This window comes from Heloderma suspectum, chromosome Z (genome assembly GCF_057233095.1).
Source record: "Heloderma suspectum isolate Gila_16-S chromosome Z, 16-S_ref, whole genome shotgun sequence".
Taxonomy (NCBI): domain Eukaryota; kingdom Metazoa; phylum Chordata; class Lepidosauria; order Squamata; family Helodermatidae; genus Heloderma; species Heloderma suspectum.
Genome location: NC_139476.1, coordinates 13,333,001 through 13,360,634, shown reverse-complemented (window position 1 = coordinate 13,360,634; position 27,634 = coordinate 13,333,001). Strand labels below are relative to the sequence as shown.

At 43.8% G+C, this 27,634-nt stretch overlaps 2 protein-coding genes across 2 annotated transcripts in view; both read right to left on the bottom strand.

The window, feature by feature from the left end:
• Positions 1-17,014, bottom strand: part of LOC146333703 (mucin-16-like) — a 52,943-nt gene extending 35,929 nt beyond the window's left edge. The window contains exons 1-13 of the mRNA XM_084825702.1: positions 17,005-17,014; positions 16,807-16,961; positions 16,650-16,717; positions 16,348-16,520; positions 11,648-11,674; positions 11,355-11,503; positions 9,351-9,418; positions 8,293-8,465; positions 5,766-5,792; positions 5,487-5,620; positions 5,324-5,391; positions 4,943-5,115; positions 3,279-3,305 (exon numbers count right to left, since the gene is read on the bottom strand). Coding sequence (XP_084681828.1) covers positions 3,279-3,305; positions 4,943-5,115; positions 5,324-5,391; positions 5,487-5,620; positions 5,766-5,792; positions 8,293-8,465; positions 9,351-9,418; positions 11,355-11,503; positions 11,648-11,674; positions 16,348-16,520; positions 16,650-16,717; positions 16,807-16,961; positions 17,005-17,014 — 1,252 coding nt within the window. The remainder of the gene's footprint in view (positions 1-3,278; positions 3,306-4,942; positions 5,116-5,323; positions 5,392-5,486; positions 5,621-5,765; positions 5,793-8,292; positions 8,466-9,350; positions 9,419-11,354; positions 11,504-11,647; positions 11,675-16,347; positions 16,521-16,649; positions 16,718-16,806; positions 16,962-17,004) is intronic.
• Positions 17,015-17,273: 259 nt separating this feature from the next.
• On the bottom strand, positions 17,274-23,695 carry LOC146333702 (mucin-16-like). The gene is made up of 22 exons (XM_084825701.1): positions 23,675-23,695; positions 23,367-23,561; positions 23,210-23,277; positions 22,923-23,095; positions 22,415-22,569; positions 22,258-22,325; positions 21,997-22,169; positions 21,489-21,643; positions 21,332-21,399; positions 21,071-21,243; positions 20,563-20,717; positions 20,406-20,473; positions 20,119-20,291; positions 19,611-19,765; positions 19,454-19,521; positions 19,193-19,365; positions 18,685-18,839; positions 18,528-18,595; positions 18,241-18,413; positions 17,733-17,887; positions 17,576-17,643; positions 17,274-17,487 (listed from the first exon to the last, which is right to left on the bottom strand). Exons 1-22 carry the CDS (start codon positions 23,693-23,695, stop codon positions 17,274-17,276), a joined length of 2,874 nt encoding a protein of 957 aa, XP_084681827.1.
• Between the last annotated feature and the right edge of the window lie 3,939 nt (positions 23,696-27,634).

Sequence of the window (27,634 nt, the reverse complement as noted above, 5' to 3'; positions counted from 1 at the left end):
AACAAGCATATGGATTCTTTTCTATTAATATCTTGCCGTTATCAACTATTCCATGCCCCTGTGTTTCCCAATGTTCTTTGTAGGGCTATCACCCAATTAAAGAACACTTAGTCAATTAACTGGATTTGTTTTAATCAGTTAAATCCACATGCTTTTGCATTGTAGTAAGAGGGGCAAAAGGCCCCTCGGTTTGGTTCGCTGGCTAGCTGATGGTCCAATAATCAACTAGACATTGGTAAGCTTCTGGATCAGACACGTGTTTATTACGAGGCTCACAGGCACTCTGTCAGCAAAGGGGCAGACAGCCCCGAATGTTCAGTGGGGCAGGCTCTTATACAGCGAAATACGTCACATATAGGGAAGAACTGTAGCCATGCTCTAGTAGCCGCATTGCCTTTCGCCCCTCTTACCACAGCATATAACTAAAATCATAGTTTTGAGGCGGGAGGGGGGATATTTTTCCTTTGTTTTTAGATGGTACATGTCCATGATGCAGGAGATGCCATCTTAAAAGAGGCATTCCTTTCTGTGCAAATGTGGAGCAGGAAGGCCTCTTTTAAGATGGTGTGTCCCCTCCTCTGTGATACTGGAAGGGGAAGGCCTCTTCCAAGATGGAGTCTGCCAGTGGCAGTTTTTTATTAGCACTTACTAAATGTGTTACCCTTTCCCCCTCCCAATCCTCATCCAAGGTCGTGACACTGACCTTGGAATAGGAGCAGCCACAGAGCTCTCCGTTGCAGCTGGGCATGGGGCAGGGGTGAAGATCTGAGCAGGGATTCTCACCTCCGAGGTCATAGCTCTGTCTACAGCCTTGGAGATTCAAATTTCCAGGATCTTATGGCCCTTCAGACAAGGTCTAGGGGCCACAGGATTGTGCCATTACTCAATTTATCAATTAACCAGTAGGTATGTTGGGCATGTTCCTGGTGGTTCCACAGGGACCCATGGCCCGGTTGGAGTCCAGCAGGAAAAGAGCCTTCAGTGCAGTGGCCCCCTTCCTGTGGAATTCCCTGTCTTTAGAGGTCAGGCAGGTGTCAACACTGAACTTGAGCCAGACATTCTAGAGAGTGAAGTCAAGTGGGCCTTAGGAAGCATTAGTAACAACAAAGCTAGTGGAGATGACAGTATTCCAGCTGAGCTATTTAAAATCCTAAAACATGATGCTGTTAAAGTGCTGCATTCAATATGCCAATAAATTTAGAACACTCAACTATGGCCGCAAGACTGGAAAAGGTCAGTTTACATTCCTATTCCAAAGAAGGGCAACGCCAAAGAGTGTTCAAACTACTGCACAATTGCGCTCAGTTCACATGCCAGCAAGGTTATGCTCAAAATCCTACAAGCCAGACTTCAGCAGTATGCGAACCGAGAACTACCAGAAGTACAAGCTGGGTTTCGAAGACGCAGAGGAACTAGAGATCAAATCGCCAACATTTGCTGGATCATGGAGAAAGCAAGAGAATCCCAGAAAAACGTCTATTTCTGCTTCATTGACTATGCTAAAACCTTTGATTGTGTGGATCACAACAAACTGTGGCAAATTCTTAAAGTGATGGGAGTACCAGACCACCTTCCCTGTCTCCTGAGAAACCTGTACGAGGGTCAAGAAGCAACAGTAAGAACCACACATGGAACAACCGAGTGGTTCCAAATTGGGAAAGGAGTATGACAAGGCTGCATATTGTCACCCTGCTTATTTAACTTATATGCAGAGTACATCATGAGAAACGCCGGGTTGGATGAATCACAGGTCGGAATTAAGATTGCCGGGAGAATTATCAACAACCTCCGATATGAAGACGATACCACCCTAATGGCAGAAAGCAAAGAGGATCTCAAGAGCCTCTTGTTGAGGGTGAAAGAGGAGAGTGCAAAAGCTGGTTTGAAATTCAACATTAAAAAAACTAAGATCATGGCATCTGGCCCCATCACTTCCTGGCATATAGAAGGGGAAGAAATGGAAGCAGTGACAGATTTTACTTTCTTGGGCTCCAAGACCACCGCAAACAGTGACTGTAGCCATGAAATTAAAAGACACTTGCTCCTGGGGAGGAAAGCTATGGCAAACCTAGACAGTATAGTAAGAAGCAGAGACATCACCTTGCTAACAAAGGTCCGTCTAATCAAAGCTATGGTTTTCCCAGTAGTAATGTATAGCTGTGAGAGCTGGACTATAAGGAAGGCTGAGCACCGAAGAATTGATGCTTTTGAACTGTGGTGCTGGAGAAGACTCTTACGAGTCCCCTGGACTGCAAGGAGGTCAAATCAGTCAATCCTAAAGGAAAGCAACCCTGACTGCTCATTGGAAGGACAGATCCTGAAACTGAAGCTCAAATATTTTGGCCACCTAATGCGAAGTGAAAACTCTCTGGAAAAGACCCTGATGCTGGGAAAGACTGAAGGCAAAAGGAGAAGGGGGCGGCAGAGGATGAGATGGATAGATAGCATCACCGATGCAATGAATATGAACTTGAGCACGCTCCGGGAGAGAGCACAGGACAGGAAGGCCTGGCGTGCTATGGTCCATGGGGTCACGAAGAGTCGGACACGACTGAACAACTGAACAACAACAACAAAAGGTGTCAACATTGTGTTCCTTCCGGCGCCTCCTGAAGACGTTCTTTCAAGAGACCTTCCTTGCATGACCAGCTGTGGTTTGTTAAACTTTACTTTGTTGGGGTTTGTCTTTTTTAAAAAATGCTTTAACTCTTTTAACCTGCTCCTAATTTATTTTTTAACTGTGTTCACTGCTCCAAAATCTTCTGATGTGGAGCGACATATAACTATTGCAAATAAATAAATAAATGAATGAATGAATGAATGAATACGAATCTGTCTGGAGGGGGATGAATTTCGCTGAGCTTTCATCAGCTGTGCCCCCCGGACTTAGGCTCATTTCCCTGTAAGCTGGCCCAACTTTATCTGCATCAAGTTGGGCCAGCTTGTGGAGTTTCCGTGGTTTTTTATATGCATAAAAAGAAATTTGTGCAAATCACCCCCAGAATTCATGTAATTCATGCAATTTTCAGCTGTAATTTGCATAATTGTGACTGTTCCAATTTCTTTTTATACTATTTTCTTAAAAAACAGAAAAGTTCCCAGATTTCAGGAAAAGCTGTGCGGCTCGATCCGCAAATGCATGCCAAATCATGTGCTCAGTGGGATTCCGTCAAGCCCCCAAAGGGGCAGATTTCACAGAGACCAACATCCCTAATTAAACACAAGAGTTCTAGTTTCCTGTAATGGAGAATAATTTAAAAAGTTGATGCAACACTTACTTGCTTTCAGCGGGGGCTCATTATACTCTAGGAGAAAGGAAAAGATGGTTGTTAGGGAAGCAGCCTATCAAGGTGAGTAGAGGGGGAAATCCACGAGATTCCAATTTTCCTAGCTTTGCATTTGGGAATCTGTATCCAAAAGCTTCCTTTGCAGCTGAAAGTGATGTAAAATAATGTCCCCAGCAATGGTCGCAGCAAGCTTGCTGAAGCTGTGCTGGTCTAAGTTTCATCAGTGCCTGGATAGGAGACCATTGGGGAAACTGGTTAAGTTGCACTACGGTCTTCAAAGAACTGCATCCTTCAAAGATCCATCGTGCAGAAGACGGAGCAGGTCTGTTCTGTGTTGCTCCAGTGGGCAGGGGCAATTTTGGCTTACCAGATGTTTTGGGTTACAACTCCCAGCAGCCCTACCCAGCACAGTCAATGGTGAGCCATGATGGGAGTTGTAGGCCAAAAATCTGGAGGGCCACCAGTTGACTCTAGCATAGCTAGCACAATGGGAAGCTAGCACTTGATACAGCCATCAGAAACTAGCCCAAATTAGAATTTCCAGAACAGAACAAGTCAGCAGACCTTTCAGAAGGGAGTTCAGCTGTCCTCACCCATTCCGGGAACACTAGTTTGAGCTAGTTCCCAGGGTTGCTGTAGGAACACAGCAATCACACCTAGCTTTTTGTCACACTAGCAGCCATTCCTGCTACTGCTGTAGTGGAATTCTTATTGTACTGCATAGAATGGATAAGAATTAATTGTGTTTTGGAGACGTAACTAGTTCTGTGTGTGTATTATGAGATAACTATGAGTAGTGGAATATATTCTCGGAACTGAAGGAGGGCTTCCATGAGTGAGTCACTCAAATATTGGAAGCAGCATGTTGCTTAGTTTAGCAAGGATACCTTTGTTTAAGTGTTTCTGGTGCCAGCAGCAGGCCAGGCTACACTGAGAACAATGAAAATGGTGGTAAGACCAGGTCTGAAGCTGAAGATGAGGTCGTCAACTTCATGGGGGTTATAAAAGACCAGTGTTTGATCTGTTTGGGAGAGAGATCCTGGGAGAATGAGGAACCTGACATACGTGCTTAGGCTGGCTTCTCCCACCATGCCTTACATCTAGGTAAATATGAAACTTTGATATTGACTGTTAGATTGAGAAGAACTTAAGTTTCACTATGCTGACAATGTGCTTGCTACTATTTTCACTATACTCTTAGCGATCATAACATGTCTGTATTTAGAGGTGTTTGTAATCTGCCTCATCTCACCTAAAGCTTTTTATTCTCTTAGACTGTTTGAGCAATAAATATATATTCTTTGATACCATATTTGTATTTGCCTGGCTTGAGAGAGGTTTTGGGGACCACCACCCATACATTAATTCCTGAAGCCCTAAACACTTAGTTTGCAGATCTACCACTGAGTGGGGTCTGTCCTTAAAGCCGTTGTATCCTCTCTTGATCTGGTGAATCTCAGATACACCTGTTCAAGTTTAAGAAACAAACTAGTCAGATAGAGAGGGAAGAAGTTAGTCATCTCAGAGCAACCTGATGAGTCCTGGACAACTGCCAGACTTGATATGGCCTGGTGACAGCCACATCCCTTCTTTAAAAAGAAAACCTCATCCATGCACACAATCTAACCCAAACCCTTAAAAACTACTTGTTTCACCATTGACATAGAGGCTGTTTTGATCCAGATTGTAGGGTCCCATCTTGGTGACACTTTTGGTCTTGTTGACTATTTCGTGGTACACTTTCACTCTGTCAAACGGGGGCGCAGTGGAGTTGTTTCGGTAAGTGCAGACAGAGTCCATTCTGGTTTCATCCCCATTTCTCACAGGTCTGGAAAGAAAGAATTTTAAAAGAAGCACCCTGAACTGGCTAAGAGAAGAGTAATTCACTGTTGCTGAGGGAAACACATTTTGGGCCCACCCCTTCTGCCTTTGGCCCCACCCACCACTGGAATGTGGCCCCTGAGAGCTTCTCCAAAATGAAATCCATCCCATGGGCTAAAAGAGGTTCAACACGCCTGCACTGGAGGAACTCTTACCTCAGAGTTGTCACTTTGCATCCCAAATATGCAGGGCCAATGCTGATACTGGAGAAGACTGTACCGAGCTGAAAAAGAAGGGATATGTTGAGTAAGTTAAACGGATACTCCACGCTGCTGTAGCACAGATCTTGCCAACTCAAATTGAGCTAGACAGACGTACCAATGTGGTGAGCACTCTTTGGGTAGAATTGAAGGCCTGTGAATTGGGAGTTCTCATCTCTGGTTTATATTTGAGGTTAGTCACAGTGAAATTAATGGTGAACTGTTCAACTAGTGGGGTTGTTGCTTTGGTTGCTGTAGACAAAACAGATGGAATAGAGTGGAAAACAGAACAGCCATCGAATTGACGCTGTTCCCTAGAGCCATTATATCAACCCTTCCATTAGCATCTTTTTCTCAGTGTTTTAATATACTCTAAGAATATTTGAATTATACTTACTTGCTTCCAGAGGGGGCTCATTATAATCTAGGAAAAGAAAAGAAATAAACATTTGTGGGTAGTGGGGTAGAAACAGATTTTCAAAGTGAAACTGGTGGGAAAATACACAGGACCAAATTTTCCTAGCTCTGCTCTGCATCTCAGAATTGTTGTATGTTTCTATTCTCAACTGAAAACTATGTATGTTCTTCTTTGCTGAGACCATGCCTTTTGACCAAAAGAATCCAAGGTAGCTAACAAGACATACTACAAACAACACAAAATCATACATTCTATAAGAATATACTAGAATAATGCCAGAACCCCATGGGGTCACCCCATGAAACTGATTGGTGGGAGATTCAGGACAGTTAAAAAGAAGTTCTTCACACAGCGCAGAGTTAAACTATGGAATTTGCTATCACATGACATAGTCATGGCCACCAGTTTGGACAAATTTTAAAAGGGGTTGGACAAATTCCTGGAGGAGAAGGCTATCAATGGCTACTAGTCCTGATAGCTCTATGCTACCTCCAGTACCAGAGGCAGAGAGCCTATGTGCACCAGTTGCTGGGGAACATGGGTGGCAGGGTGTGTTGCACTCATGCCCTGCTTCTGGGTTCCTGGTCAACAGCTGGTTAGCCACTTTGGGAACAGAATGCTGGTCTAGATGGACCCTTGGTCTGATCCAGCAGGGCTCTTCTTAAGTTTTTATGCTCTTATACTTTTTAAAAACAACAGCAGCACAACATCCTATAAATACTAATTAGCAGCATTAACACTGATCAGCAGATGGAAATCTGAAATGTATAGAGAGAGTCCTCATTGCTCTGGAAATTATGGCAACAATCACAGAGACGAGCTACATTTGCTGCTAATGCATTACTAATACACAATATACTCATAATGAATCCACACAGTCTATCTATATAGATTGTATTTATTTTTTGTGAACCGCTCAGACAGCATTGGCTGTTGGGTGGTATAGAAATGTAATAAATACATATATAAATAAATAAATACTTTAAAATGGAATCTCTTGCACATTTACTATTTAATCGCCATTTTTATCAGGGTACAAGGGAATACTTTGATCTCTCCCCTAACGCAGTAAATTCCTGGTAGATGAAAATAATTACTGCTTGCTTTTGGTCTTGATAGGGTCAATGGCAATTTATTTTTGTCAGTTGCCAAATTCTTCAATGTTGGTATTAATACCAGACCATCAATGCAATACTGGACCATCAATGCAATCGTATTAATACCATACCATGAATACCAGACCATCAAGAATAACCAGAATTATCAAGAATAACCAGAATTCTTATTGTATTGTTCACTGTGTACTATATATATATATTTCCATGACTTCCCTGTGGTTTTGATAAAAATTGTGGCTAAAGCCTTTGATTGTGTGGATCACAACAAACTGTGGCAAATTCTTAAAGAGATGGAAGTACCAGACCACCTTACCTGTCTCCTGAGAAACCTGTACAAGGGTCAAGAAGCAACAGTAAGAACCGGACATGGAACAACCGATTGGTTCCAAATTGGGAAAGGAGTATGACAAGGCTGTATATTGTCGCCCTGCTTATTTAACTTATATGCAGAGTATATCTTGAGAAACGCCGGGTCGGATGAATCACAGGTCAGAATTAAGATTGCCGGGAGAATTATCAACAACCTCAGATACGCAGACGATACCACCCTAATGGCAGAAAGCGAAGAGGATCTAAACAGCCTCTTGTTGAGGGTGAAAGTGGAGAGTGCAAAAGCTGGTTTGAAACCCAACATTAAAACACGAAGATCATGGCATCTGGCCCCATCACTTCCTGGCATATAGAAGGGGAAGAAAGGGAAGCAGTGACAGATTTTATTTTCTTGGGCTCCAAGATCACCACAGATGGTGACTGCAGCCATGAAATTAAAAGATGCTTGCTCCCTGGGAGGAAAGCTATGGCAAACCTAGACAGCATAGTAAGAAGCATAGACATCACCTTGCCAACAAAGGTCTGTATAATCAAAGCTATGGTTTTTCCAGTAGAAATGTATGGCTGTGAGAGCTGGACTATAAGGAAGGCTGAGCACCGAAGAATTGATGCTTTCGAACTGTGGTGCTGGAGAAGACTCTTACGAGTCCCCTGGACTGCAAGGAGGTCAAATCAGTCCATCCTAAAGGAAATCAACCCTGACTGCTCATTGGAAGGACAGATACTGAAGCTGAAGCTCAAATATTTTGGCCACCAAATGCGAAGAGAAAACACACTGGAAAAGACCCTGAAGCTGGGAAAGATTGAAGGCAAAAGGAGAAGGGGACGGCAGAGGATGAGATGGCTAGATAGCATCACTGATGCAATGAATATGAACTTGAGCACACTCCGGGAGAGAACGGAGGACAGGAAGGCCTGGTGTGCTATGGTCCATGGGGTCACGAAGAGTTGGAGATGACTTAATGACTGAACAACAACAACAACAAATATGTATTGTGATTTGTTGACTAATATATCCTGATTGATGATAATAAAATGTTTTAAAACCACTTGACTACCATTGACATAGAGGCTGTATCTTTCCAAGTTGTAAGGCCCCATCTTGGTGAAACTCCTGGTCTTGTTGACGATTTCATGGTACATTTTCACTCGGTCAAACATGGGCGTGGTGGAATCCTTTTGGTAAGTGCAGACAGCGTCCATTCCAGTTTCGTCCCCATTTCTCACAGATCTGGAAGGAGAGACAGAGAATTTAAGCAGAAGCATCCTGAACTGCCCACAGAGACAGGCTAAAGGAGGAAGTAATTGCTGTTAGAGACGTTGCAGACAATAGACTGGGTCTGGGAGTATGTCGGGCCCCCCCATCCCCATTGCTCACAGAACTGGAGGGTGAGGTGGGGAAGAAAGAATTTTAGCAGAAGAATGGTGAACTGAACAAAGTGGTAATCAAACCAGGAGGAAGGCATTGCTGTCTGCAAAGGAATGATGAGAGCAGAGATGGTGACTTATGGCACCCAAACGATAAGAGGCAAGAAACACTTGCCACTGGAGTAACTAGGGCCATAGATATATTGAAGTTGAACTGAAGGAGAACTGCCATGGATACTAAGCTGTGTGGTAAAATTGGCTAAGGCAGGATCCAGCTTGCAAGTTCACCCAACTAGCCTGACCATTGGAAACAGTGCTCTGTCCCTTTTTGAGTCGAGAGAAGCCCTCTTGAATCACTACCTTGCTACAAAGCCCCAGGTGTGTGATACAAGCAAGGTCCAAGGGGTTCCTTTCCCTAGCCCCAGGTCCCAAAGCCCTGGATAGCAAGTCTATGAGTAATAGCAAGTCTATGAGTCCCCTTTCATCATCTTAGTGCCTCCGGGTGGTCAGCAATGGCTATGTTCTATGTTCTATTTTATTCTATTTCTATACACCATACGGTTCCACGTCTCTCCAGCATCAGACTCGTACCACTTACTCGCTCACTCATTCACTCACATACCACTTACTCTCTCTCACACAAACATACCTCTCTCTCTCTCTCACACACACACACACACACACACACTGCTACACAAATGCCAGGACTTGGGGGTGCGGGAGAGAATGGAATTTGAGGATGGCTTACCTCAGAGCTGTCACTTTGCACCCCAAATATGCTGGGCCAATGCTGGTGCCAGCAAATGTTCTGCCGAGCTGGAAAAGAAGGGATATGTTGTGTAACTCAGACTCAGCATGGAAGAATCAGGGATGGTTGAGATCATAAGATTTGCTGAGCTTCATTTCAAAAGTCATTCTGCCTCACTCCCATTTCCACCTGCAACCTGTTTTTCTTTGTGTTTCAAATGCATTTTGGTGTGCATTTTTTAAAAGTGTGCACCGAGTTTAAAATGTCCAGTTTTGAGAAAACGCGCATTTCTCAAAAATGACCGCAAACTCAGGAATGTGAAAGCTTTTTCCAAAAAGAGCACTCCTATTCATGTTTGTGTACGTGGATGCAAACAGGTCAAATTCTGATCATAAATGAATCACAACAAAATGCTTGTACGCCGCCCCTAATTCAAACTAACAGGAGATGGCCATGTTCGCACGACATGACAACCCACCCTGTGAATACGCTTCGCAGTGTGGGTTATTTTAGGAACAACCCACAGTGTACCTGACAGACAACTGGGATCAACATTAATTGTTCTCCTCCTCCCAGTCAGAGCAGTTACTGCGATGGTTACTGCGAATGGGAGCCTGGATCTCTCTTAAAAGGACTTTGCTGGAGACTCGGGGAAGTGTGGAATGAAAGCAGCGCACCCACAAGTGTCACTTCAACACTTAAAACCCTGAGGATCACCTTGATAAGTGGGTGATCTTGTCCCCTTTTCCCAACCTGCCGCTGTCAAATGGTGTGCAAGTTAGCCAATATGCAGTCCTATCTTGTCAGTTTCCTTGTATGTTTCATAATGCACTTCATTCCCTTTGACAGCTGAAACATACAAGGATATTGACAAGGCAAGGCTACACGTATCTGATAGCTACAAGTGCGCACTTCTGGAACTGCAAAAAAAAAAATGGGAAAGCAATAATTAAAAAATTACAAACACATTTGCGCAAATCCCCAGGGCCAAAAAAATAAAATTGGAAAAAAAAATATGGCCCCATTTGTGCAAATGCCGGGGGCCAAAAAGGGGTGGTGGTGAATGAGTGATAGCTCCTCCCAAGTGCCATTTGGGCATTGTTGGAGGGGCTGTCACTGGCAGGAGAGGTTTGAGGCAGCTTGGGCTGGTGTGATCGGGAAGAGCAGCTCTGCACCAGTCACTGCAAACCATGATGGGTTGGCTGTGCCAGGTTTGGATGACACGCCTATAACAAGCCATGGGTTGTCATGTTGTACAAACCCAGTCACTGTATGAGCAAGGGCACTTTGAGTCAGATGGCTCCTAGTGCATCATAGTGCACAATTAAAAAGCATTGTGATTTCATGATGTCATTCCAGGATGGAATGATTCCATCTTTCCCTTCTTAACAGATGTTTCGCCAGAAGACAAAAAAATAGACAGATTGGTGGGAAATCACAGGACAGTTACAAATCAAAGATGTTGTTCTCTGGATGCTAGCCATGGGCGAAAAATTTGTTCAGTTCACATTTTAAGGCAAACTTACCAAATTCGCATTTCCCAAAACTACACATGAGCCTGAATGGAGTTATAGGGCAATATTTGCCCTTTTTTAAATTTTGTGTTACAGTTTGCAAATTAAAAATCTGCAAAAATATTAGAGAAAAGTGGTGACAAAATGTATTATATTATGGAAACAAGCATGTGATTTTTACAGAGAAGTTGCTTGTAAAATTTTTCATATGTTGGAACATGTGTACACAAAAGTGTGTATATTTTTGAGAATACGTGGTAAATGTTCATGAAGACGTTAAAAAAAATTACAAACTGATGCAAAACCAGGATGGAACAAACTTAAGGCTGGGGGAAAAAAAGAAACTGAGTGAAGCAGAGCTTGTCAGGTTTGTCATTCCCTACAAGACCCTTGGTAAAACTCTGGATTTGAAGCAGGGCAATTTCACAATATAAGCCTCACTTGGAAATACTCAAAAAAATTGTACCAGCAGCAATGGAGCAAGACTTACCAGAATGGTGAGGGTTCTTTCTGCAAAACTGAAGGCCTGTGAATTGGGGGTTCCCATCCCTGGCTTGTATTTGAGGTTGGTCAAGGTGAAATTCATGGTGAAGTGTTTCACCTCTGGGGTTGGTGTTTTGGTTACCGTGGGCAAAACAGCTAGAATAGAATGGAAAAACACAACCGCTGTATCAAGGTTCTACAACTGATGTCTTGCCTTTATCTTAATTTCTAGTTTCTTACAATATGGGGTTGTTGTTTTTTGCAATGGACTCTAATTAAGAATTCTAATATGATGCTTACTTGCTTCCAGAGGAGCCTTGTTATAACCTAGGAAGAAGGGAAGAGACATTTGTTACTGAAACATCCAAGGCAGCCATGTTTCAAGCTGAAACTAGAAGAGAAAGCACAGAAGACTCTCCCTTGCCCATCTTCCCTGAGGTGACTTATTTATGTATTCATTGTTATTAACATTTATTTATCTATTTATTGTATTTGTTACATCTATATCCTGCCTTTCCTCCAAGGAGCCCAAGGCTATATGACATTCCTCCTTTCCATCTTATCCTTATTATATTTATATTTTATCATTAAACTTTCTATACTACTTTATTTGCTAAAAAGCCATCAAGCCATCAATTTGAGACAATAAAACCTTTACACAATGAGGAAAAAACCCAAGGACATTAAAAACAGTAAAGCACTAAAACAACTACGGAATTTAAAAGGCTATGGACGCAATCCTATGGCTGCTAGATAGTGTCTAGACAGCCATAGGATGTTTTGGTTTCTGATAACCAAGCTTGGAGCCAGGGCTCTGAGCTCGGTTCACAGAAACTTCACTCCCTGCACCCTCCCCCACTGCCTCACAGGAGGCACAGTTAATCCCTAGATGTGCACTCATAAGAATAGTGCAGAGTGGGCAAAAAGGGGACTTTCCTGGGGGCGGGGAGGGGAGGAGACCATGGAAGCATCATTACGATGCTTCCTATGTGCCATCTGCTCCCCCCCTCCCCAAATCAGCTGTCTAGCCACAAATGCAGGGCACCTGGAGCATGGAGGAGATGATCCCCTCCATGCTCTGCCTGCCCAGCATTGGATAGTTGGCCGCCTCTGAGTTCAGAGGTAGCTGACTATCCTCATAGGATTGCACTCTCCGAGTGCAATCCTATGCATCTTTAGATACTACAGTTCCCATGCTGGGAGTTGTAGGACTTTTTCTGTCTGAACTTGCATAGGATTATGCCCTAAATTAAAAAGATGTGTTTTTATACCCTTGTACACCCCAGATCTTGATAAGCAGATAGATTCAAAATGACAAAGGCTCATACTTAAGACCATGTGACTCAGAAAAAGGTGGCCTGCTGTGGAATTCACTGGTCAGATTTAAACGAATCCAAACTCATTTGAATCTCTTTCAGGTTTCTCCAACATCCCTACAAGAAAGCATGGTAATAACAGAGTCCCTCACAGGACAGGAAAAGCCTGTGTGAACAAGGGTGTTTTCAAGAGTGTTTAAAAGTTGCCACCATTTCTACCTCTCAAACCACATTTGGGAAAGTGATCCAAAGGGTGGGCAACCACCACAGAGAAGGCATGCTTGTTGTTGTTGTTCAGTCGTTAAGTCATGTCCAGCTATTCGTGACCCCATGGACCAGAGCACACCAGGCCTTCCTGTCCTCCACTCTCTCCCGGAGTGTGCTCAAGTCCATATTCATTGCATCGGTGATGCTATCTAGCCATCTCATCCTCTGCCATCCCCTTCTCCTTTTGCCTTCAGTCTTTCCCAGCATCAGGGTCTTTTCCAGAGAGTTTTCTCTTCACATTAGCTGGCCAAAATATTGGAGCTTCAGCTTCAGTATCTGTCCTTCCAGTGAGCAATCAGGGTTGATTTCCTTTAGGAGTGACTGATTTGACCTCCTTGCAGTCTAGGGGACTCACAAGAGTCTTCTCCAGCACCACAGTTCGAAAGCATCGATTCTTCGGCGCTCAGCCTTCCTTATAGTCCAGCTCTCACAGCCATACGTTGCTACTGGGAAAACCATAGCTTTGATTATATGGATCTTTGCCGGCAAGGTGATGTCTCTGCTTCTTACTATGCTGTCTAGGTGTGCCATAGCTTTCCTCCCAAGGAGCAAGTGTCTTTTAATTTCATGGCTGCAGTCACTGTCTGCGGTGATATTGGAGCCCAAGAAAATAACATCTGTCACTGCTTCCATTTCTTCCCCTTCCATATGCCAGGAAGTGATGGGGCCAGATGCCATGATCTTAGTTTTTTTAATGTTGAGTTTCAAACCAGCTTTTGCACTCTCCACTTTCACCCTCAACAAGAGGCTTTTTAGATCCTCTTCGCTTTCTGCCATTAGGGTGGTATCATCTGCGTATCTGAGGTTGTTGATCATTCTCCCGGCAATCTTAATCCGACCTGCGATTCATCCAACCCGGCGTTTCTCAAGATATACTCTGCATATAAGTTAAATAAGCAGGGCGACAATATGCAGCCTTGTCATACTCCTTTCCCAATTTGAAACCAATCGGTTGTTCCATGTGTGGTTCTTACTGTTGCTTCTTGACCCTCATACAGGTTTCTCAGGAGACAGGGAAGGTGGTCTGGTACTCCCATCTCTTTCAGAATTTGCCACGGTTTGTTGTGATCCACACAATCAAAGGCTGGAGCATAGGCAATGAAGCAGAAATAGATGTTTTTCTGGAATTCTCTTACTTTCTCCATGATCCAGCGAATGTTGGCGATTTGATCTCTAGTTCCTCTGCCTCTTCGAAACCCAGCTTGTACTTCTGGTAGTTCTCGGTTCACATGCTGTGAAGCCTAGCTTGTAGGACTTTGAGCATAACCTTGCTGGCATCTGAACTGAGCGCAATTGTACGGTAGTTTGAACACTCTTTGGCATTGCCCTTCTTTAGAATTGGAATATAAACTGACCTTTTCCAGTCTTGTGGCCCCTGTTGAGTGTTCCAAATTTGTTGGCAAATTGAGTGCAGCACTTTAACATCATTGTCTTTTAGGATTTTAAATAGCTCAGCTGGAATACTGTCATCTCCGCTAGCTTTGTTGTTACTAATGCTTCCTAAGGCCCACTTGACTTCACTCTCTAGGATGTCCGGCTCAAGTTCAGTGACGGCACTATCATGGCTATCGGGGACATTCAGATCTTTCCTGTATAGTTCTTCTGTGTATTCTTTCCACCTCTTCTTCATCTCATCTGCTTCTGTTAGGTCCCTGCCTTCTTGGTCCTTTATCATGCCCGTCTTTGCACAAAACGTTCCCTTGAGATCTCCGATTTTCTTGAAAAGGTCTCTAGTCTTTCCCATTCTACTGTTTTCCTCGATTTCTTTGCATTGTTCATTTAAGAAGGCCTTCTTGTCTCTCCTTGCTATTCTCTGGAACTCTGCATTCTGTTGGATATATCCTCCCCTTTCTCCCTTGCTTTTCACTTCCCTTCTTTCCTCAGCGACTTGTAAATCCTCATCAGATAGCCACTTGGCTTTCTTGCATTTCTTTTTCTTTGGGATGGATTGAGTTGCTGCCTCCTGAACAATGTTACGGACCTCCGTCCATAGTTCCTCAGGCACTCTGTCTATCAGGTCTAATCCCTGAAATGTATTCCTCACCTCCACTGTATATTCATAAGGGATATGATTTAGGTCATACCTGAATGGTTTAGTGGTTTTCCCTACGTTCTTCAATTTAAGCCAAAATTTTGCAATAAGAAGCTCATGATCTGAGCCACAGTCAGCTCCAGGTCTTGTTTTTACTGACTGTATAGAGCTTCTCCATCTTTGGCTGCAAAGGACATAATCAATCTGGTTTCGATATTGACCACCTGGTGATGTCCATGTGTAGAGTCGCCTCTTGTGCTGTTGGAAAAGAGTGTTTGCTATGATCAGCGTGTTCTCTTGGCAAAACTCTATTAGCCTTTGTCCTGCTTCATTTTGTACACCAAGGCCATGCTTGCCTGTTATCCCGGTGATTTCTTGACCTCCTACTTTAGCATTCCAATCCCCTATGATGAAGAGGACATCTTTTTTTGGTGTTAGTTCTAGAAGGTGTTGTAGGTCTTCATAGAACCGATCAACCTCAGCTTCTTCGGCCTCAGTGGTTGGGGCATAGACTTGAATTACTGTGATGTTGAATGGTTTGCCTTGGATTCGTACTGAGATCATTCTGTTGTTTTTGAGATTGTACCCCAGTACTGCTTTTCCCACCCTTTTGTTGACTATGAGTGCTACTCCATTTCTTCTACGGGATTCTTGCCCACAGTAGTAGATATGATGGTCACCTGAATTAAATTCAACCATGCCTGTCCATTGTAGTTTGCTGATTCCCAAGATGTCGATGTTCAATCTTGCCATCTCATGCTTGACCACCTCCAGCTTACCTTGATTCATTGATCTGACATTCCAGGTTACTAAACAATATTGTTCTTTACAGCATCGGACTACCTTTTCACCACCAGACACATCCACAGCTGAGTGTCCTTTCGGCTGTGGCCCAGCCGCTTCACTCTTTCTGGTGCTACTTAGAAATACCCTCTGCTCTTCCCCAGTAGTATACTGGACACCTTCTGACCTGAGGGGCTCATCTTCCAGCATCATATCTTTAGCCTTGTGATACGTTCCATGGGGTTTTCTTGGCAAGAATACTGGAGTGGGTTGCCATTTCCTTCTCCAGTGGACCACATTTTGGCATGCTTACATATTGCTAAGTGCTCTCAGGGGTTGAGAGTGCTCAAACTGTAATCATTTTAAGAAAGAGGGGCCATATAATTTCCCCAACCTGGTGCCCTCCAGATGTGTTGAACAGTAACTCCCAGTCAGCATGGCCAATAGGCAGTTGCAGACATCTGGAGAACAACATAGCCTCTGCTAAAGCCTATGGCACCCATGATAGGGCATGGTTAGCCACCAGCTACATTACTGAGATGCAATACACACAACAGACACAGGAATGATCCACTCAAAACAGTTAAAAATCACATGATTACCGTTGACATAGAGGCTATATCTTTCCAACCGATATGGCCCCATCTTGGTGAAAATGTTGGTCTGATTGACGATTTCATGGTACAGTTTCACTCGGTCAAATGTATGCATCATAGAGTCATTTCGATAAGTGCATATAGCATCCATTCCAGTTTCATCCCCATTTTTCACCAGTCTGGGAGGAGAGAGCAAATCTGTGATGACACATTCTCAATTCGCCACAGGGAGGGCTAAGGGAGTATCACTGCTGTCTGAGCAAAAGGCAACGAGAGCAGAAATGTACATCCGTTTGACCAAGGCTTACCTCAGAGTTGTCACTTTGCATCCCAAATACGCCGGGCCAATGCTGCTATTGGTGAGTACTCTGCCAAGCTAACAAAAAAGGGATATTTAAGTGTCAAACTAACAGTCCACAAAGTACCCCAACCGATTTATGCCTGCAGGAATGGAACCAGACTTACCAGAGTCGTAAGGACTCTTTCTGCAGAACTGAAGGCTAGCGAATTGGGCGTTCCCATCTCTGGCTTGTACTGGAGGTTGGTGACAGTGAAATTCACGGTGAACTGTTCGACCACTGGGCTTGGGGTTGGTGATTGAATTGCAGTGGGCAAAACAGCTAGAAGAAAATGCAACGGTTGCATTGGCATACTGCAAGGTACGTCTGGCCATTATCAACACATTCATAGGCCTCTCTTTCTCTCTGCTTTGAATAATTTAATCTACCTACACATTTTTACAGATGAATTTGATACGATACTTACTTGCTTCCAGGGGAACTTCATTAAAACCTACAGAGAATGGAAGACATAATATTTATTTCCAAGCTGACATTTGCGGAAAACTACATAGGAATCAACGGGGGTGCAGGTTGAAGATAAACAAGACAAAAGCCAGTTGATTGATTGAAATATCCCTCCTCTTCCCGCCTTCAGTCAGTCTCATGGAAACCACTACACTCCTCTTGATTACCATTGACATAGAGGCTATATCTTTCCAAGCGATACGGCCCCATCTTGGTGAAAATGTTGGTCTGGTTGACGATTTCATGGTACAGTTTCACTCGGTCAAATGTAGGCATCGTGGAGTCATTTCGGTAAGTGCATACAGCGTCCATTCCAGTTTCATCCCCGTTTTTCACTGGTCTGAGGGGAGAGAGCAAATCTGAGATGACACATTCTCAATGTACATCCATTGCAATTCTCAATGTACATCCATTTGACCAAGACTTACCTCAGAGTTGTCACTTTGCATCCCAAATACGCCGGGCCAATGCTGCTATTGGTGAGTACTCTGCCAAGCTAACAAAAAAGGGATATTTAAGTGTCAAACTAACAGTCCACAAAGTACCCCAACCGATTTATGCCTGCAGGAATGGAACCAGACTTACCAGAGTCGTAAGGGCTCTTTCTGCAGAACTGAAGGCCAGCGAATTGGGCATTCCCATCTCTGGCTTGTACTGGAGGTTGGTGACAGTGAAATTCACGGTGAACTGTTCGACCACTGGGCTTGGGGTTGGTGATTGAATTGCAGTGGGCAAAACAGCTAGAAGAAAATGCAACGGTTGCATTGGCATACTGCAAGGTACGTCTGGCCATTATCAACACATTCATAGGCCTCTCTTTCTCTCTGCTTTGAATAATTTAATCTACCTACACATTTTTACAGATGAATTTGATACGATACTTACTTGCTTCCAGGGGAACTTCATTAAAACCTACGGAGAGTGGAAGACATAATATTTATTTCTAAGCTGACATTTGCGGAAAAGTACATAGGAATCAATGGGGATGCAGGTTGAAGATAAACAAGACAAAAGCCAGTTGATTGATTGAAATATCCCCCCTCTTCCCGCCTTCAGTCAGTCTCATGGAAACCACTACACTCCTCGTGATTACCATTGACATAGAGGCTATATCTTTCCAAGCGATACGGCCCCATCTTGGTGAAAATGTTGGTCTGGTTGACGATTTCATGGTACAGTTTCACTCGGTCAAATGTAGGCATCGTAGAGTCATTTTGGTAAGTGCATACAGCGTCCATTCCAGTTTCATCCCCGTTTTCCACTGGTCTGAGAGGAGAGAGCAAATCTGAGATGACACATTCTCAGTGTACATCCATTGCAATTCTCAATGTACATCCATCATTGCAATTCTCAATGTACATCCATTTGACCAAGACTTACCTCAGAGTTGTCACTTTGCATCCCAAATACGCCGGGCCAATGCTGCTATTGGTGAGTACTCTGCCAAGCTAACAAAAAAGGGATATTTAAGTGTCAAACTAACAGTCCACAAAGTACCCCAACCGATTTATGCCTGCAGGAATGGAACCAGACTTACCAGAGTCGTAAGGACTCTTTCTGCAGAACTGAAGGCTAGCGAATTGGGCGTTCCCATCTCTGGCTTGTACTGGAGGTTGGTGACAGTGAAATTCACGGTGAACTGTTCGACCACTGGGCTTGGGGTTGGTGATTGAATTGCAGTGGGCAAAACAGCTAGAAGAAAATGCAACGGTTGCATTGGCATACTGCAAGGTACGTCTGGCCATTATCAACACATTCATAGGCCTCTCTTTCTCTCTGCTTTGAATAATTTAATCTACCTACACATTTTTACAGATGAATTTGATACGATACTTACTTGCTTCCAGGGGAACTTCATTAAAACCTACAGAGAATGGAAGACATAATATTTATTTCCAAGCTGACATTTGCGGAAAACTACATAGGAATCAATGGGGGTGCAGGTTGAAGATAAACAAGACAAAAGCCAGTTGATTGATTGAAATATCCCCCCTCTTCCCGCCTTCAGTCAGTCTCATGGAAACCACTACACTCCTCGTGATTACCATTGACATAGAGGCTATATCTTTCCAAGCGATACGGCCCCATCTTGGTGAAAATGTTGGTCTGGTTGACGATTTCATGGTACAGTTTCACTCGGTCAAATGTAGGCATCGTAGAGTCATTTCGGTAAGTGCATACGGCGTCCATTCCAGTTTCATCCCCATTTTTCACTGGTCTGAGAGGAGAGAGCAAATCTGAGATGACACATTCTCAATGTACATCCATTGCAATTCTCAATGTACATCCATTTGACCAAGACTTACCTCAGAGTTGTCACTTTGCATCCCAAATACGCCGGGCCAATGCTGCTATTGGTGAGTACTCTGCCAAGCTAACAAAAAAGGGATATTTAAGTGTCAAACTAACAGTCCACAAAGTACCCCAACCAATTTATGCCTGCAGGAATGGAACCAGACTTACCAGAGTCGTAAGGGCTCTTTCTGCAGAACTGAAGGCCAGCGAATTGGGCGTTCCCATCTCTGGCTTGTACTGGAGGTTGGTGACAGTGAAATTCACGGTGAACTGTTCGACCAGTGGGCTTGGGGTTGGTGATTGAATTGCAGTGGGCAAAACAGCTAGAAGAAAATGCAACGGTTGCATTGGCATACTGCAAGGTACGTCTGGCCATTATCAACATATTCATAGGCCTCTCTTTCTCTCTGCTTTGAATAATTTAATCTACCTACACATTTTTACAGATGAATTTGATACGATACTTACTTGCTTCCAGGGGAACTTCATTAAAACCTACGGAGAGTGGAAGACATAATATTTATTTCTAAGCTGACATTTGCGGAAAAGTACATAGGAATCAATGGGGATGCAGGTTGAAGATAAACAAGACAAAAGCCAGTTGATTGATTGAAATATCCCCCCTCTTCCCGCCTTCAGTCAGTCTCATGGAAACCACTACACTCCTCGTGATTACCATTGACATAGAGGCTATATCTTTCCAAGCGATACGGCCCCATCTTGGTGAAAATGTTGGTCTGGTTGACGATTTCATGGTACAGTTTCACTCGGTCAAATGTAGGCATCGTAGAGTCATTTCGGTAAGTGCATACGGCGTCCATTCCAGTTTCATCCCCGTTTTCCACTGGTCTGAGAGGAGAGAGCAAATCTGAGATGACACATTCTCAGTGTACATCCATTGCAATTCTCAATGTACATCCATCATTGCAATTCTCAATGTACATCCATTTGACCAAGACTTACCTCAGAGTTGTCACTTTGCATCCCAAATACGCCGGGCCAATGCTGCTATTGGTGAGTACTCTGCCAAGCTAACAAAAAAGGGATATTTAAGTGTCAAACTAACAGTCCACAAAGTACCCCAACCGATTTATGCCTGCAGGAATGGAACCAGACTTACCAGAGTCGTAAGGACACTTTCTGCAGAACTGAAGGCTAGCGAATTGGGCGTTCCCATCTCTGGCTTGTACTGGAGGTTGGTGACAGTGAAATTCACGGTGAACTGTTCGACCACTGGGCTTGGGGTTGGTGATTGAATTGCAGTGGGCAAAACAGCTAGAAGAAAATGCAACGGTTGCATTGGCATACTGCAAGGTACGTCTGGCCATTATCAACACATTCATAGGCCTCTCTTTCTCTCTGCTTTGAATAATTTAATCTACCTACACATTTTTACAGATGAATTTGATACGATACTTACTTGCTTCCAGGGGAACTTCATTAAAACCTACAGAGAATGGAAGACATAATATTTATTTCCAAGCTGACATTTGCGGAAAACTACATAGGAATCAATGGGGGTGCAGGTTGAAGATAAACAAGACAAAAGCCAGTTGATTGATTGAAATATCCCCCCTCTTCCCGCCTTCAGTCAGTCTCATGGAAACCACTACACTCCTCGTGATTACCATTGACATAGAGGCTATATCTTTCCAAGCGATACGGCCCCATCTTGGTGAAAATGTTGGTCTGGTTGACGATTTCATGGTACAGTTTCACTCGGTCAAATGTAGGCATCGTAGAGTCATTTCGGTAAGTGCATACGGCGTCCATTCCAGTTTCATCCCCGTTTTTCACTGGTCTGAGAGGAGAGAGCAAATCTGAGATGACACATTCTCAATGTACATCCATTGCAATTCTCAATGTACATCCATTTGACCAAGACTTACCTCAGAGTTGTCACTTTGCATCCCAAATACGCCGGGCCAATGCTGCTATTGGTGAGTACTCTGCCAAGCTAACAAAAAAGGGATATTTAAGTGTCAAACTAACAGTCCACAAAGTACCCCAACCAATTTATGCCTGCAGGAATGGAACCAGACTTACCAGAGTCGTAAGGGCTCTTTCTGCAGAACTGAAGGCCAGCGAATTGGGCGTTCCCATCTCTGGCTTGTACTGGAGGTTGGTGACAGTGAAATTCACGGTGAACTGTTCGACCAGTGGGCTTGGGGTTGGTGATTGAATTGCAGTGGGCAAAACAGCTAGAAGAAAATGCAACGGTTGCATTGGCATACTGCAAGGTACGTCTGGCCATTATCAACATATTCATAGGCCTCTCTTTCTCTCTGCTTTGAATAATTTAATCTACTTACACATTTTTACAGATGAATTTGATACGATACTTACTTGCTTCCAGGGGAACTTCATTAAAACCTACGGAGAGTGGAAGACATAATATTTATTTCTAAGCTGACATTTGCGGAAAACTACATAGGAATCAATGGGGATGCAGGTTGAAGATAAACAAGACAAAAGCCAGTTGATTGATTGAAATATCCCCCCTCTTCCCGCCTTCAGTCAGTCTCATGGAAACCACTACACTCCTCGTGATTACCATTGACATAGAGGCTATATCTTTCCAAGCGATACGGCCCCATCTTGGTGAAAATGTTGGTCTGGTTGACGATTTCATGGTACAGTTTCACTCGGTCAAATGTAGGCATCGTAGAGTCATTTTGGTAAGTGCATACAGCGTCCATTCCAGTTTCATCCCCGTTTTTCACTGGTCTGAGAGGAGAGAGCAAATCTGAGATGACACATTCTCAGTGTACATCCATTGCAATTCTCAATGTACATCCATTTGACCAAGACTTACCTCAGAGTTGTCACTTTGCATCCCAAATACGCCGGGCCAATGCTGCTATTGGTGAGTACTCTGCCAAGCTAACAAAAAAGGGATATTTAAGTGTCAAACTAACAGTCCACAAAGTACCCCAACCGATTTATGCCTGCAGGAATGGAACCAGACTTACCAGAGTCGTAAGGACTCTTTCTGCAGAACTGAAGGCTAGCGAATTGGGCGTTCCCATCTCTGGCTTGTACTGGAGGTTGGTGACAGTGAAATTCATGGTGAACTGTTCGACCACTGGGCTTGGGGTTGGTGATTGAATTGCAGTGGGCAAAACAGCTAGAAGAAAATGCAACGGTTGCATTGGCATACTGCAAGGTACGTCTGGCCATTATCAACACATTCATAGGCCTCTCTTTCTCTCTGCTTTGAATAATTTAATCTACCTACACATTTTTACAGATGAATTTGATACGATACTTACTTGCTTCCAGGGGAACTTCATTAAAACCTACAGAGAATGGAAGACATAATATTTATTTCCAAGCTGACATTTGCGGAAAACTACATAGGAATCAATGGGGGTGCAGGTTGAAGATAAACAAGACAAAAGCCAGTTGATTGATTGAAATATCCCCCCTCTTCCTGCCTTCAGTCAGTCTCATGGAAACCACTACACTCCTCGTGATTACCATTGACATAGAGGCTATATCTTTCCAAGCGATACGGCCCCATCTTGGTGAAAATGTTGGTCTGGTTGACGATTTCATGGTACAGTTTCACTCGGTCAAATGTAGGCATCGTAGAGTCATTTCGGTAAGTGCATACAGCGTCCATTCCAGTTTCATCCCCGTTTTTCACTGGTCTGGGAGGAGAGAGCAAATCTGAGATGACACATTCTCAATGTACATCCATTGCAATTCTCAATGTACATCCATCATTGCAATTCTCAATGTACATCCATTTGACCAAGGCTTACCTCAGAGTTATCACTTTGCATCCCAAATACGCCGGGCCAATGCTGCTATTGGTGAGTACTCTGCCAAGCTAACAAAAAAGGGATATTTAAGTGTCAAACTAACAGTCCACAGAGTACCCCAACTGATTTATGCCTGCAGGTATGGAACTAGACTTACCAGAGTCGTAAGGGCTCTTTCTGCAGAACTGAAGGCCAGCGAATTGGGCGTTCCCATCTCTGGCTTGTACTGGAGGTTGGTGACAGTGAAATTCACGGTGAACTGTTCGACCACTGGGCTTGGGGTTGGTGATTGAATTGCAGTGGGCAAAACAGCTGGAACAACGTGAGAAAATGCAACGGTTGCAATGGCACACTGCAAGGTATGTCTGGCCATTATCAACACATTCATAGCCCTCTCTTTCTCTCTGCTTTGAATAATTTCATCTACCTACACATTTTTACAGAAGAATTTGATACGATACTTACTTGCTTCCAGGGGAACTTCATTATAACCTATGGAGAGTGTAAGACATAATATTTATTTCCAAGTTGACATTTGCGGAAAACTACATAGGAATCAATCAGGGTGCAGGTTGACGATAAACAGGACAAAAGCCAGTTGATTGATTGAAATATCCCTCCTCTTCCCACCTTCAGTCAGTCTCATGGAAACCACTACACTCCTCTTGATTACCATTGACACAGAGGCTATATCTTTCCAAGCGATACGGCCCCATCTTGGTGAAAATGTTGGTCTGGTTGACGATTTCATGGTACAGTTTCACTCGGTCAAATGTAGGCATCGTAGAGTCATTTCGGTAAGTGCATACGGCGTCCATTCCAGTTTCATCCCCGTTTTTCACCGATCTGGGAGGAGAGAGCAAATCTGAGATGACACATTCTCAATTCGCCCGAGGGAGGGCCAAGGGAGTGTCACTGCTGTCTGAGCAAAAGGCAATGAGAGCAGAAATGTACATCCGTTTGACCAAGGCTTACCTCAGAGTTGTCACTTTGCATCCCAAATATGCCGGGCCAATGCTGCTATTGGTGAGTACTCTGCCAAGCTAACAGAAAAGGGATATTTAAGTGTCAAACTAACTGTCCACAAAATACCCCAACCAATTTACGCCAGCAGGAACGGAACCAGACTCACCAGAGTTGTAAGGGCTCTTTCTGCAGAGCTGAAGGCCAGCGAATTGGGCGTTCCCATCTCTGGCTTGTACTGGAGGTTGGTGATGGTGAAATTCATGGTGAACTGTTCGACCGCTGGGGTTGGGGTTGTTGATTGAATTGCAGTGGGCAAAACAGCTGGAACAACATGAGAAAATACAACGGTTGCATTGGCACACTGTAAGGTACGTCTGGCCATTATCAACACATCCATGTGCTTCCTTTGTGAACTGTTCAAGCGCTGGCGTTGTCATTGAGTTTGCAGTGGGCCAAGCAGCTGGAACGTAATGGGAAAACGTAACTGTTGTACTGTCGTTCTACAATTGTAATCTTTCGTAAGGAACACTTGTCAGTAGGAAGACAGGAACAGTTTGTAGCGAGCAGTAATCATTTGGAGCTTTTGGCTTTATGAAAACCATGTTAGTTTCTCAGACACATCTGTGCATCTGTCTTGCAGCTTGAAGATGGCGCTATGGGGCGAAATCAAGTAGAATATGGGGCAGAGGCAAGCAAAGACTGTGATCTCCTGCCTCAGCCCAGGGAGTTAGATCTGCACTGAGATAGGGAATGGAAAGTACTGTGCAGTTATCTTATTAGAAAGCCTTTAAGAGTTAATGTTGTGTCATTATTTTATCCCTAAGTAGGTTTCTTTTCTCCTTATTTCTTCCCTGTGGTCTTAAGGCATGGAGAATTTCCTGTCCAAGGGAGTTCGTGCAGGTGCATCATGCTCCCCTTTCATAGAAGAACAGGTGCCCCACATGACAATGGGAAATGAATGGTAATATAAAGATTTACAGTCTCAGTATCGGGTACTTGCAGTTCCCCCACCCCCAAATCGCAAATCTCTCACTTGTCAACTGGGATGTGGTGGACAAAGTTGTAGGTGGCCATTCAGGAGTGGTTGCCACCACCAGAGTCACGTTTGTGGTCCTGTGCGGCGTTACTGGAGGCACAATGGTGGGCAGTGGAGGCTTTGCAAAAGTGCCTGTGCAGGGAACAAAGAAGCAAGGAGTCGACAGGGTGAGGGGAACAGCAAAGAGCTTACTTCCATGGATTACTCTCCCTTTTTCAAAGCCAGAGAAAGAGTTTGTATACAATGCAGAGGCCTTCCTGAGTATTCATGGTGAGGCTTGCAAAGCTTGGATTAGCACCAGAAGTCACTAAAGTCCATTCAGTTCCTGGTCCCATCCGGAAACAATTCCTTTCTGCCTGGAATTCCAAACTCTAGCCTAAATTCCAGCTAAGGAAGGATTCTTAAGCCACCCGTTCTTAACCCTTACTTGTTGTCTCTACAGGCAGTGTAGTAGTCTGTGGAGTTGTGGCATTTTTAACACCGCCAGGTAGTCCCACTGGTTCCTCGGCAGTGGCAGCGTGGATTACAGATTCAGTAACCTGAATTGCTGGATGGAAAGGGTTCACATTAGCACTAGCCGAAAGACATTGCTCTTTACAGACCCAAAGCCTGATGGGGAAAAGATCAAGTGGCCGTGATTTCAGTCTCAAGCTAAATAAGAAGAGGCACAGATATTTATCGTTGCTGATGCAGTATCATTTTATACCTTAAAAAATGACCTGCTGGGTTTGAATTGCAAATCATTTATGTTTTCACAAGTTTTAGATTTTATTTCACTATTTCTAAATATTACTTTGCTGTATACCACTTTATGTGCCTTTTCAGAAGAGATGGTTAATTGTTTCAAAAACAATCCGCAGTATCCTGGATATATTTCAAATCCATTAACTCCCCCAAAATGGGAAGTGTTGCACTTTTGACCTTGATATTGGGAAATTAATACTTTATTTCTTGTTGTTGCTGAACTTGAACCGCAAACCTGAATGACAGCATAAGCTGAAATCCATCCCCAACAACTGAACCGTTATTATGGCAATAATCTTGACCCACAAAGCGATTCTTATTTTCAAAACCAAGTATTTAAAGAAAGGATCTGTACCACATGGGAACATCTGAAAAGCTTCCCATTCCAAAACACTCAGTCAAAATAGTTTGTTTATAATCGCTAAATCCGACTACCCACTTACTTGTGATTGATGTTTCAGTAATAGATGTGACTGTGCTCTTCACTTGGCTTGTAAGCAACTTTTCATCAGGAACTGAGGTGGTGGTCGGAATGGCTATTAAGAAGGAAAAAAAACATTCAAACTTTTGTTTCTAGCTACACAGCCACCAAAAACACTTGGCAATACAGTTGTAGTCATAGGAACTGACCCACCTCTCTCTATGTCTGAAGTAGGCTGAACTGAGGTGACTTCCGAAGTCCCAGGAGGAGAGGTTGCAGACTGTAGTGAAGAGACTTCTGAATTCACAAGAGGAAAAGTCATAGCCTGCACTGAACTGACTTCTGTATTCTCAGGAGGAGAAGTTGTAGGCTGTGTTGAACTGAATTCTGTAGTCACAAGAGGAGAAGTTATAGGCTGAACAGAAGTGGCTTCTGTTGCCTCAGACAGAGATGTTGCAGGTTGCACTGCAGTGACTTCGGTAGTCAAAAGAGAAGTCATAGGCTGAAGTGAAGTGGATTCTGTTCTCTCAGAAAGAGAAGTTGTAGGCTGAACAGAAGTGACTTCGGTAGTCAAAAGAGAAGTCATAGGCTGAAGTGAAGTGGATTCTGTTCTCTCAGAAAGAGAAGTTGTAGGCTGAACAGAAGTGACTTTGGTAGTCAAAAGAGAAGTCATAGGCTGCACTGAAGTGACTTCTGCAGTCTCAGGGGGAGAAATTGTAGGCTGTAGTGAAGTGAATTCTGTAGTCACAATAGCAGAGGTTGTAGGCTGAACAGAAGTGACTTCCATAGTCTCAGGGGGAGAAGTGGTTGGCTGAACTGAAGTGACTTCCATAGTCTCAGGAGGAGAGATTGTAGGCTGCACTGAAGTGACTTCTGCAGCCTCAGGTGGAGAGGTTGTAGGCTGTGGTGAAGTGAATTCTGTAGTCACAAGAGGAGAAGTTGTAGGCTGAACAGGAGTGGCTTCCATAGTCTCAGGGGGAGAAGTTGTAAGCAGAACTGAAGTAACTTCCGAAGTCCCAGGCGGAGAGGTTGTAGGCTGTGGTGAAGTGAATTCTGTAGTCACAATGGGAGAAGTTGTAGGCTGAACAGGAGTGGCTTCCATAGTTTCAGGGGGAGAAGTTGTAAGCAGAACCGAAGTAACTTCCGAAGTCCCAGGCGGAGAGGTTGTAGGCTGTGGTGAAGTGAATTCTGTAGTCACAATGGGAGAAGTTGTAGGATGAGCAGAAGTGGCTTCTGTCATCTCAGACAGAGAGGTTGT

What these genes read in the sequence shown, in the direction of transcription:
- LOC146333702 (XM_084825701.1), bottom strand. Translation starts at nt 23,695, where the DNA reads ATGAAGTTCCCCTGGAAGCAA. An exon ending in AAAGAGCCCTTACGACTCTG is followed by an intron (nt 21,400 to 21,488) that starts GTAAGTCTGGTT and finishes CTTTTTTGTTAG; the next exon opens with CTTGGCAGAGTACTCACCAA. An exon ending in TGCAAAGTGACAACTCTGAG is followed by an intron (nt 17,488 to 17,575) that starts GTAAGTCTTGGT and finishes CTCTCCCCTCAG; the next exon opens with ACCAGTGAAAAACGGGGATG.